Genomic DNA, 12,004 nt, shown 5'->3' on the forward strand with positions numbered 1-12,004 from the left:
CATCATGGGAGGAGCATTCGTGCTCCATCTGCTTCTCTGTTCACTGATGACAGTGTTGAGAGGATGACTGTCATTGTCCATGATGGACAGTAGTTTGTCAAGAGATCTCCTCTCAGCAACTGTCACCAGTGAGTCCTGTGAGTCAATAATGATTATATATTGCTATATAAACCACAAAGTTTGTCGTAGCATATGTAACAACAGGTCTATTAGGCAAGATGTGACTGCGAGTTTATTCAACTATTCAGAAGATTGGTCCGATAAGGTAAGCCTGGATTGTGTAGAGGTGAATGAATGACATGAAACAGTGAATTAGGTTTTGTGAATGTATTGCAAAATGAAGTACAAAATATTTTGACAGTAGGACACTGACAAAAAAAACAATAATAATAAGGACAAGCTGTGTGCAAAGAAAAACAATCTGACGCAAACTTCTTTAGTTCTAGTCCAGGAAAGAGTCAAGAGTTCTCTGTGGGAAAACGTGTGTGATCAAGAATTGAACAAAAACTTGTCCCACCAGGATCTCAGGTTCTCAACGGCAGTGAAACATGTAGAGTCAACGTGGATCTCAGTGAAGTGGAACAGGACAGGAAGGACACTAAAAACAAAACCCAGGAACTATCAGGAGATCAAAAAGACAAATGAATTTCAAGGAAATCAAAGCTCTTAAGTGTTAACTCTTAACTTAAATTCAATGTATCTATAAGATGCAAGATACCCGAAAATCATATAATCTAATAAAGATGAAACACCATCTCAAATTCAATTTAAATACTCAATTCAACATTCAATAGAAACATTCAAAATATTTAAATACAAGCAGTCAATAAAGCATTCAAAAGTCAGTACAAATAGCTGCAGACATGACATAATGTAGTGCAATTCAATGTTTGGTACTTGAACGTGAGAACAAGTACGTGTTATTATTGTGTGGATCCAAAAGGGATCAAACAAAAAAGGTAATTTCCAGCACATCAGACGCACCTTAATAATGAATAAATAATGTGTTTTAAATCAGAACCATAGTGCACCAATAATATATTTAATGCTGCTAACAAGTTGGCAAAAGGCTCACCTTGAAGAGATTTCTTAAAGCGCACTTTAAACAAAGTTATAGATCTTTGTATCTTTTGCTCACAGAAGCCAAACATGTCACAGATACAGGCGAGGACAGCGTCAAGCTGGGGGAGCGCAGACTTAAAGGAAACCTCACGTTTGTACCGGAAGTTGACCCGCAACAATAAAACATTTTCATTTTCATTTTCTGTCCCGTTTAATTCATTATTGGGGTTGTGGGTGGAGCCTATTCCAGGTTCTTCGGGCATGAAGCAGGGGACACCCTGGACAGGACGCCAGGCTGTCACAGACCATTCACACACACATAAAGTGGGGGCAAGAAAGTATTTAGTCTCCCACTTAAAAAGAGGAGAGAAGCCTGTATTTTTTATTAACATGAGACAAAATGATAAGAAAAAAAAATCCAGAAAATAACATTATCTGATTTTTAAAGAATTATGGTGGAATAACAAAAGTTTATCTCAGTACTTCTCTCCTCTAGAGCAGTGATAGTTTGATGCTGTCGCCGGGCAACACAGACTTTCAACTCACTCCTAAGATTTTCAAGTGGCTTCAGATCTGGACACTGGCGAGGCCACTCCAGGACCTTGAAATGCTTCTTAAGTAGCCACTCTTTCGTTGCCCGGGGCCGGTGTGTTTAAGATCATTGTCTTTGTATCATGCCGAAAGACCCGGACACGTTTCATCTCCAATGCTGATGGAGGTTTTCACTCAAAATCCCACGAAACATGACAGCATTCATTCTTTCCTTCACACGGAATAGTCGTCCTGGTCACTTGTTTCACGGTAGGTATTGTGTTCTTTGGATGCAACACAGCATTCTTTGTATGTCTTCCATTTTTTAATAATTACTCCCACAGTTGCAGCAGGTCTACAGTTTTGTTTCTGGTGACCTTTGACATCTCTTTGGCCATAGTGGAGTTAGGAGTGTGAGTGTTTGAGGTTGTGGACGAGTGTCTTTTATACTAATAACAAGGCCAAACAGGTGCAGTTAATACAGGTTACGAGTGGAGGACAGAGGAGCCTCTTAAAGAGGAACTTACAGGTCTGTGAAAGCCAGAAATCTTGCCTGTTTGTAGGTGAATAAACTCATTTTCCATCATATTTTGCGAATCAATTATTTTCAAATTTTTTCTCTAATAGTTGAGGTATACCCATTATAAAAAATACAGGCCTCCCTCATCTGATTAAATGCGGAGAACTTGCACAATTGGTGACTGACTAAATACTTTTTTGACCAACACTATACCTACGGACATTTTCCCCAAGTTCCCAAACAACATCTGTATGTTTTTGGACAATCATCATTATTATAAAGCAATACAAATGACTAATTTAATGTTTGTTTTTTTCAAGTTTTTACATCATCAAATGGACACGGACATCTAATTGACTCTTGCGTTCCAAATGAACATTCTGGTTCTCAAAGCTGCAGGGAAATATCAACCTCCCCTTTGTACCACCAAGTTTTGTTGGTTAATATAAAGAAAGTTCACAACAAAAAAGGCAAGTTTTCTTTAACAAGGCCACATGGGCACATCCAATACGTTCCAAAATTAGCTTCTAATCATCTCGCCCTAACCTGCTTTTTCTCAGGTCCTGCTGGCATTTCATTATTTTATTCTTTGTGTGAACGAAAAAGCAAGTTTCATTTCTACTATGACATGACGCTGCAAGTGTCTTAACAAGCTCTTGATCCATGGTCTCGTTGAAGACTTGTTGAGCGGCAGCTGTTCACACATATCCTGTTACTTCTTTTTTTTTCTACTTATACAAATATATATACTACAAATAACCTTTTTACAATCATCCTGAGGATCTTCATCACTTTCCCAACCTGACGTACGTGTGTCTTCTGTTTGTATTTGCTTTGCATGATACATTTAGTTGTAAAATCAAGAATATAACAGTGATCAAATGTCAGAATACAGTGTACAATTATATACATTTAAGCAATATATAGTAAACTAGATGAAGTAGCTGACATTGCCCCGTGATTCTTATAAGACATAAAACCACAAAAAATACTTTAAATGAAAAATGCAAAGGCTGATCATATTTTACCTTTAACATGAATGCTTGGAGTTATGGTGCTCATATGTGTCATTTTACGGTCGATTGTGACAGATTTTGAAAAACAATGCAGAATATGGCTAAGAGGGTTAGGAGAAGGACTAAACCGTTGGAGAAATTGCAACTTTTTAAAAGGCATTTTTGGCCATAGTGGACGAACAAGACCAAAACGAAAAATCCGGCTCAGACACGGAGCGGTTCTTGGCGCTCATTTTGAGCCTCGGAAAAGCTCTGTAGCACAAATGACCACAGGTTGGAAGAAAATACACCCATTTTCTGAGCTAAGATGAGGCTAATTGTTTCGACTCATGGTGTTGCTCAACTTATGAGCCCGACCTACAGCTGGCTTATCCAGTTCCTACATTGTGCGAGGGAACACACACACACACGCACAAAAAAAGAATCTGATCATGTTGATAAGAAATAGCCATTTGATTAAATCTTTGGTTCTAAACTGTTATAAGATTGTTCCAACTTAAGCTAGAAACACTTTTTAACCAAATATGTTTATTCAATTATTCTGCTGTAAATAACTTTATTATGAATAAGTGATTCAGTTTCACATCAGTGACATTAAGGGATGAGGCTTTATTAAACTATGTCCTCACTTCTGGTTTAAGATTTATAAAATTAATACATATTTAACACATGGACCTTATCACGTTTACTTTTTAAATTCCAAGTTGACTAACAAACGATGCCGTCATTTATGGGAAAATTCAAGATTTATTTATAAACCAAGAGGTTCAGTTCAGTTCAGTCAGTTCAACCATTCAAAATCCACTTTATTTTAGGAAACATGTATTATCCAGCTGTTATTTAAACGTTTACAGATAATGAATAATAGGATTTAAACCCTTTAAACTCCAGATTGATTACATTATTCTACTTGTGTAATCTTTTAGAATTAATAAATGTGACATAATATTTCTTGTATTACAGTATTTAATAGGTGTAATTAGTACATTATAACTCTGCTGCTGCATTATTGCCTGCAGTAGTTTTTGAAGAGCAAAGGTGTCGACTGTTGCGTCACCACAGCAGTCATCCTTCCATTAAGACCACACTTCTTCTCGCAGCCCAACCTCTCACAGGATCACACGGCAGTAAATCAATGAAACCAGGATGAATGTGTATAAAAAACAAAAACACTTTATTACAATTAGGTCGAAAAAACCCAAGGGATACACGACTACTTTACAAGTACAAATGTTTTTTTGTTTGATATTTACACTTTTTTTCCATCGACATCAATAAAAAAAGAATTTATGAGAAAACACAAAATACTAAAATACATGTTTACAGTGTGTTTGCTGCAATAAAAAAAGACTAAAGGAACGTGCATTACTCTCCATTTAGAACCTACAGACAACAGGGGAACCACATGCAGGGGGAACATAGATGAATACACTGAAAGAACAGCTCTTCACCTGAAAAGCTTCACGTCTGTAAAGTCACTAATTAGTCGTCTCTTGCAGAAAGACGTCTGTCTGCTCCGCGCTGGGAGACGGGCCACTGTGTTTTCTTGCAGCTTTTTTTTTTTTTTTAACGTTATTCCACATTTTGACAAATAAAAAAAGAGGTAAGAAAGTTGATTCTGGTCCTGGTTCAAGCACTGGAGGAGTGTTGACACGTCTGACCAGGAGATGGAGGGGGTGAGGTACTGGATCAACGCCGCCTTCTCCTTAGCCTCCGTCCATCCCTTCTTCAGTACAATCACATCCGGGTGAGACTTAACTTCCTCCTCCGCTGGGTTTCCCAGGAGCCTTTGCTCTGATTCCAGCTTGCCTGGCCTGACCCTTAGCCGTCTGCTGGGCCGGCGCCTCGGCAGCAGAGGGCGCCGTGTTCTGTTGGGCGGGGCTGTGAGGAGGAGGGGTTTGGATCTGTGGTGAAGCGGCCGCGGTGACCACCTGCTGCTGGAGGATCTTCTGCTGGAGCACCTGCGCGGTGGCGCTTCCCGCGGGAATCATCTGGACCTGAGTGGGCGTGGATGTGGTGGCCTGCGTCAGCGCCACGGTTTGAGTCTGGATCTGCAGAAACAACGGCGTCATAAGTTCCAGCGAGACAATGCATCGCCACAATCATCACGTACCTGCTGAGGAGACGACACGATCTGCTGGATGTTGGCCACGGTGGGCTGCACCATCTGAGGGAGCTTGGCCACCTGGATCTGTTGAGCTCCGCCAGCTTTCTGCGTCTGGGCCAGAGACGTGGTGAAGAACTGGGTCTTGATGCCGGGCTGCAGCTGCGCGGTCGTCGTGTAGGTCACCTTCTGCTGCTGCTGAGCCGGCTGGCCCGTCTGGACCGTCACCTGCTGGGCGCCGATCTGTAGACAAGAAGTTTATCAACGAAGGTTTGGCTTTTTCTCAGGTCAAATGTGCTACATCAGCATTTCAGAGGAGATGATCGAGGTGAAGGTGTCAAAGATGAGTTAGCATCAAATGCAAGGATTGTAGTGACCCAAGAATTAATGACATGAGGAACATAAGAGCATGTTTGTGACTCTAAAAATACCGTATTTTCTGCACTAGTAGGCACACCGGATTATAAGGCGCACCTTCAATGAATGGCTTGTTTTAGAACGGTTTTCATAAATAGGACGCACCGGATTATAAGGCGCATAGAATAAAAGATACGGTCAAACGTTTGACTGGGGTTGCGTTATGCATCCGCTAGATAAAACTGTGATAAAGGGAATGTCAACAAAACAGTCAGATAAAAGTCAAACTGTTTTTAGCGTTCTGACAACTCTGTTCCCTCCCATGGTAACGATGTTCAAATGATGTTTAAATGTCTTCAAGCAGCACCGCGTGAGACTGGGGTTGTGAGCAGACAGTGAAGTTGAGCCTGAATATGACAGCTAGAGTGTGCCTGTATGACATGTGGAACACATGTGTATGACTGGCTGAGCGCGCAGCAGTGTGATTTTGAGTGTACAACAACCAAGACACACTCGCTCAAACCGGTGGCAGTAATATCACTCCATAGACGTCCCCATGATCTCTTTTGCATAGTAAATCCCACCCTGTGATGATGCAATGCCGATGGCGTGTCGGTGCAGAGTTTTTGTAAACAAGTCACCCACCAGGTAATGTTCATATATAAGGCACACTGTCGTTTTTTGAGAAATTAAAAGGCTTTTAAGTGCTCCTCATAGTGCGTAAAATACGGTATGTTGGCGAAGAAGCCAAGTTAACAGTTAACCTTCTGCTGTAAAGTGGCCTGTGTCTGCTGTGGCTGTCCTGCCTTTTGTTGTCCCGCCACCTGCTGGTGCTGCTTCTTCATCTGAAGGAGCTGCTGGACCTGCATCTGGGGGAAGGACGGGGTCAGCACGGGGCCACCTGAGAGAGAGACAGGGGTGTTATAGGAGTGACAAGTGAGTTTCTTTCTCCATTTAACTTGTTCTCGCTCATGACACTGACCGGTTTTCTGAGCCTGGCCGATGGCCACGCTGATGCCCGCCACGGTGACTGGCAGCGTCGTGACGCCGGCTGATGACACCACCGCCGGCACTGAGACCACAGGAGGTTTGGTGAGGGTGACTTGAGTCTGTCCCGCCTGAGTCAGTCCCTGTGTTGGCAACCGAGTCTGTCATGGAATCAAAGAAACAAATGAGACAACAAGACACAAAATGACTAATTAAATGACTTTCTCCTTCCAGATTATCATCTGGATCTACAACATTTTGTTTAGACTCTTTGGAGAGAGCACTCAAGTGACTCGTATGTTCTTGCTGCATGTGTTGTGCCAGACAATACGCTCTTCGATTACATTTTTAAAAGTAGGAAGAGGTCAATAAAATGAGGTAAAAAAAAGAAGAAAAAAGCTCCACTTCTCATCAAAAGTGCAGATTGTATCTCCGCCCTCTTACCATTCGAGCCACCTGCAAGTTGGCGACGGTGGTTCCTGTCAGAACTGCTCCCGGTCTGGGTGCAGCCACGGCAGTCAACTGAGCGTTGGCTTGGGCCGCCTGGACCTGCGTGGTCTGCTGGGATCCGCTCGCCTGCTGACCCTGAGCTGCGGCTGCTGCGGCCACTGCTGCGGCCACTTGCTGCTGCTGCAACTTATGCTTGTGCATCTTGAGCTCCTGGAAGAAACACACAAACCACAAGCTGATGTCAGCGGTTTCCCTCAGGGAGGATTTGACAAACAAAGGTAAGAAGTTATTTTCTCTTAATAATAAATAAATTGTGTTTTTAAATGTAAAAGTTTAACCACACAAAGTACATGTACACACTGACATCAAAGGCAAACATTTTTGCAGCAACAAACTGTAAAGATGGGTTATCCTCTTAATACATAGAAATACTTATTATAAAGTGTAGTTGATGTTGTTTTTAACAGTGAAGATTTGCATGTTTTCCACAGGATTTCTGATTAATGCTTGAATACAATATTTAAAAATTAAAGATTAACATTAGACAGCAGATAATTATGCAGAAGTTCCTCCAGATAACACGAGAAAAAATGAGGTTAACAGGTTTTAAAGCAAATCTCAGTAAACTTTTTTCTATATTGTAAATAAGTAAGTAATATTTGTAGAGCAGATCACAAAGTGTTCCATCTATCTTTGACTGGGACGCCCACCTGCTCACCATATGACCACCAACTACTTGGATATGGCAGTTGCATTCATGCCTCAAACCTCATGCCTTAAGTACTAAAAATACATTTTGAAGGTTCCAGGAAGAGTGAACCAACACACAGTCTGGATAGATAAACAAACATACACGCAGAGTGTAAGAGCAGGGCTGGAGACTGTTGCAATTTTTATGATGTAATTACACATCTTAGAGCAGAGGGAGTAAGAAAAATAAATGTCCATCTGTTTGCTTGCAGCAATTAAAAAGTCTAAAATCGACAAAGGGCATAATAAAAATTATAGTGGGCAGATAGTGATTAGTAAAAGTAGTTTGAACCCGAGATGCCCTTGAATGACCCGTATCAAACACAGAAACTTAAATTATCATCATCATCATTAATGCTTCGTAGTACTACTCTAAGAATGGCTCAATTATGTCACTGAATATGAACACAAAATTTTATACATCTTTATAAAGAAAGATATCATTCAACACATTATTTATGGAGCTGGACTGAAAAAGGTTTTCTTAAAATAGCCTGAGAGTTTTCAAAATTGATCTGGTTCCAACCAAAAATGTTTTGCATAAAATGGTGGTCTAGGGAAAAGCACAAACCATCTGAGCTGCAGACTTGTTTAGAAATGTTTAGAAAATATTTTTGAATTGGATTAAACTCTTCAAAGGAGCACCTTTGACTTCAGAGCGTCTAAACACAGCAGTAAATCCTCAAACCGAGTCGAGGATCGAGGACGACATAATCAGAGTTGGGAGCAGTTGTGATTTACCTGGGGTTTTCCGACCGCTTTGATCTGTGGAGAAGCTGCCTGTTGTTGTTGCTGCAGCTGTTGTTGTCTGAGCATCTGAAGGTGAGCCGGGGTGAGAGGCTTTCCTTGTTGCAGTTGCATGCCTTGAGCTGGGTGAAGTCGGGCACATTAGAAGGTGTGAGGCGGCGTGGAGCTCCACAGACAACCTTGAGGTAAATTACCTGGTGTGACCTGGCTGACGAGTGAGCGAGTCTGAGACTGGGCGGGGCTGAGGGTGGTAGAAACCACTGCAGATGCAGTCACCGGGGTAACAGCGCGAACTCCCTGTCCTGTTGCGATGGCGACCACCTCTGCGGGAGCAGCAGCAGCTGCCACTGCTCTCTGTTGCGTGTGCACCACCTGAGCTCCAGCTGCTCCCACCGTCTGAAACAACATCTTTGATTGTAACTTGAAAGTTTACAGACTCAAGAAAAAAGCTTGTGTGTCAAATTTCCTGTAAAAAAAAAAAAGGTGTAGAAGATAAATCAAGTGGACTCACAGTGAGGGTGCCAGGTATGACTGGGGTTGCCAGACGTTTGTTGACTTGGAAGGGACTTTGAGCAACTCCAGCGACTGTGTTCACAATAACATTCCCTCCTACAGTAGCTGTGACACAAAGAGTGAGATTAAACACCGACACACCAGCAGCTGGTGAAGAGACTCGGTTACAACTTACCAGCCTGGATGGTCGTGCCAACGGTGGCGTTTTTGATGGCGCCGGCCTGAAAAAAAACAGTGACAGTTACTCAAGAGCACAGGAAGACACTAACAAGTGGTTTGTGATCCTCACCAGAACAGCAGCGTTCGGCACAGCTGTAGCTCCGGCCACGGCGGCTCCCTGAGGGAGCTGAGCCTGACCGGCAGCCGTCGGCGTCTGGGCTTGGCCGGGTGCTGCTTGTCCCTGTGGAACTCCGGCTTGTTGCTGCTGAGCCTTTTGCTGCTCCGCTAGAGCCTGCAACACAAAAACATAATATAGATGCTTTTCCAAGAACCAACCAAGCTTGACATGGCCTCTGAAAATTGGAGGAAGGAGTTTTTGAAGCCTTCAAAACTTCAGCCTCACATAATGCAAAAACATCCAACAAAGGCCAGAAAAAGATTTTATAAAGACCGTAAAGAAGAGCATTTGGTCCGGCAATTTGTTGCATTTACAGAGTGGGCTACAGTACCTGAAAGAATAATTTCTATCCTTTTTTTCCCACACTGCTCGAGTTAACAAACAACATTTAATTAAAAAAATATATAATCACACAGTTGGGGGATTTGGTTCTACCCGCTACCAAAAAAATTGTATGCGAATTGTTTAGTGAGGATACTGCCAAAAAAAAAAGATTGAAACTGAAAAGTTATTCAATAGGAATAAACACATCTGAAAACACATCTGGTAATATTTTCATATGCGCAACAAATAAATATTAGCATGAAATTCACTTTAAAAGTTGATGCATTTGCTGTGTTTTGCCAAGGGGATCCCTAAACATAGGCCAACTGTGTTTGTCAGAGCCTTAAGATGGAGAATCATGGTTAGAGAATTAGCTACCTTCTTCTCCTTTGCTATTCTCTCGGCCCGTTGAGTCGCAATCTGGATTGGCAGCAATGGCTTGTCGTAGCTTATTCCACTGTAAGAAAAAATATTAAGGACTCCGTGTAGAACAACTGTTTTGATGGTCAACATGTGAGCAAGACAAAAAACGTACCTTTCTGCTAAGACGGACGCATGTTTTGGATTCTTCTGGAACGGGTTCATGCCCAGTCTGTAAGAAGAGAAAACAAAGATGAGACTTCAGATTCTTTCACTCATAACCAGTGTGTAGTAGTTTATTTAGCCATTTTATGTTTGGAGACTGTAAGTAAATAAATCCAAACGAGGTGAGAACAATAAATGATATATAAAAAAAATTACATTACATTTTACAATCAAATAGTACATTACGATAAAAATAATTACAGGTTTTGAGAGGAGGTATGGAAAAAAAATGCCAGGGACACAGGCGTGTGTGTTGTTTACCGACAGGTGTTGAATGGCAGATGCGGGTTTGAAGCCACATGAATGAGAGCCAGGTGCTCTACCAAGTGAGCTAATTGGGTTTAATGGCTGCAGGTGGATAACGGGGTATATAACTCGGAGGACAGCTGGATGAGTATACGTACAATGGTTTGATTGGTGGGCTCCTCTTGCTGGCGATTATCTTCATGAGCTCAAAGCGACTGTTGTAAAGCTGAATGTGAGTGGCGTTGTCGTCCTGCGTGTAGATCTGACAGGTCCTCAGTGGACGGCTATTCTTAGACTGACAAGGACAAGCGAAGGAAACGTTAAAGAAGACACTAAAACATGGAGATGGTATAAGTCTTGTAAGGAAACAAGTACTTTGTATATGCTCTTGGTTTTCTTCTTGGGATTGGCCTCATAGATCAACTGGAAATTTGAAAAAAAAAGATGATTAGAAAATTGAATATTTTATTACATTTTACGCGTGAAAGCGAGGACTGACCTTGCCCTCTTCTCTCGGAATGAGGACATTCTCATAACGGTTGCGACACTGTTTCGGGGAGCGGTAGATGCGGCTGACGGAGTTCACAACGTCACTCACAAGATCCCAGTTGGGAGTGTGGGCAGGAGAAACTATGGTTAAGTTGAGGGGAAGCTCCAGCAGCTGCTTTACAGCCTAGTGGAAAACAAATATCAGATTTAGGATCCTGGTGTACACAGACCTAATCTAGTCAGAGGAGTAAAATGGATTAATACTTGTAGCAGGGCCCAGTCCTCACTGATGAGCCACTCAGGATTGTCCTGTCCAGCCTCCATGGCAGGTTTAACCAGCGAAGGGAGGGGTTTGGCAAATGGCGCCTGTTGCTTGAGGGAGAAATTCTTCTTCTGATCCTTGCCTTCCCGTCGCACCTTCATGATGTGGTCCTTCACAAAGAGCGAGCGAGGAGGTATGACCGTCTCTCCGTGACCCTTCTTTTTCTTTCTAGCGGCTGCACAAGAATTCAATGCGAGACAAAGACAATCATGAGAGAAATCCTCAATTATTATGTTCGTCAATGACACCACATCACATCCTAAACCAGTCATTAAACCTATATTAAAAAAAAGCGAAACTCATTGTTGTTGGAATAAATTTGTGGATGACATTGATCTATATCTTTATTGATATTATGATTTAGTTAGCTGTATTTTTTTTTAATATATATATTTCTGTTTATTGTCATTGTTGTTTGCAAACAATGTGAAGAAAACAATTAAGGGGGAAAAACACTCTTAGTTACAAACAGTTTATGAGATTTGGAGTAGAATTTACCCGTGGGATCCATCTTCAGTCTTTTGTGTTCTTTGCGGACATAAATGGGGGGCAGTTTGGACTCTGGCATTGGTGTGGTGTCGTACATGAGGCACATGACTGAGTCGATGTAGATGTCGTTGTCGTCCTGTGGTGGTGTAGGCGGCGTCCAAAGCTGCAAAGAAAC

General features: G+C 41.9%; 1 protein-coding gene across 6 annotated transcripts in view; it reads right to left on the minus strand.

The window, feature by feature from the left end:
* Nucleotides 1–4,284: 4,284 nt before the first annotated feature.
* The window catches only part of ep400 (E1A binding protein p400), a 28,395-nt gene continuing 20,675 nt past the window's right edge, over nucleotides 4,285–12,004 (minus strand). For 5 of the 6 annotated variants that reach the window (XM_087795712.1, XM_087795694.1, XM_087795676.1 and 2 more), the window contains 17 exons: nucleotides 11,839–11,992; nucleotides 11,283–11,515; nucleotides 11,029–11,202; nucleotides 10,905–10,952; nucleotides 10,688–10,824; nucleotides 10,234–10,290; nucleotides 10,077–10,155; nucleotides 9,327–9,488; nucleotides 9,213–9,258; nucleotides 9,036–9,142; nucleotides 8,719–8,920; nucleotides 8,519–8,646; nucleotides 7,022–7,237; nucleotides 6,573–6,738; nucleotides 6,355–6,491; nucleotides 5,243–5,476; nucleotides 4,285–5,180 (listed from right to left, as the gene is read on the minus strand). In XM_087795712.1, coding sequence (XP_087651838.1) covers nucleotides 4,884–5,180; nucleotides 5,243–5,476; nucleotides 6,355–6,491; nucleotides 6,573–6,738; nucleotides 7,022–7,237; nucleotides 8,519–8,646; nucleotides 8,719–8,920; nucleotides 9,036–9,142; nucleotides 9,213–9,258; nucleotides 9,327–9,488; nucleotides 10,077–10,155; nucleotides 10,234–10,290; nucleotides 10,688–10,824; nucleotides 10,905–10,952; nucleotides 11,029–11,202; nucleotides 11,283–11,515; nucleotides 11,839–11,992 — 2,577 coding nt within the window. In that variant the 3' untranslated portion in view covers nucleotides 4,285–4,883. The remainder of the gene's footprint in view (nucleotides 5,181–5,242; nucleotides 5,477–6,354; nucleotides 6,492–6,572; nucleotides 6,739–7,021; nucleotides 7,238–8,518; nucleotides 8,647–8,718; nucleotides 8,921–9,035; nucleotides 9,143–9,212; nucleotides 9,259–9,326; nucleotides 9,489–10,076; nucleotides 10,156–10,233; nucleotides 10,291–10,687; nucleotides 10,825–10,904; nucleotides 10,953–11,028; nucleotides 11,203–11,282; nucleotides 11,516–11,838; nucleotides 11,993–12,004) is intronic. The other variant, XM_087795683.1, reaches the window with a different exon arrangement.

The sequence above is a fragment of the Callionymus lyra genome, chromosome 1, assembly GCF_982586985.1.
Source record: "Callionymus lyra chromosome 1, fCalLyr1.hap1.1, whole genome shotgun sequence".
Classification (NCBI taxonomy): Eukaryota; Metazoa; Chordata; class Actinopteri; order Syngnathiformes; family Callionymidae; genus Callionymus; species Callionymus lyra.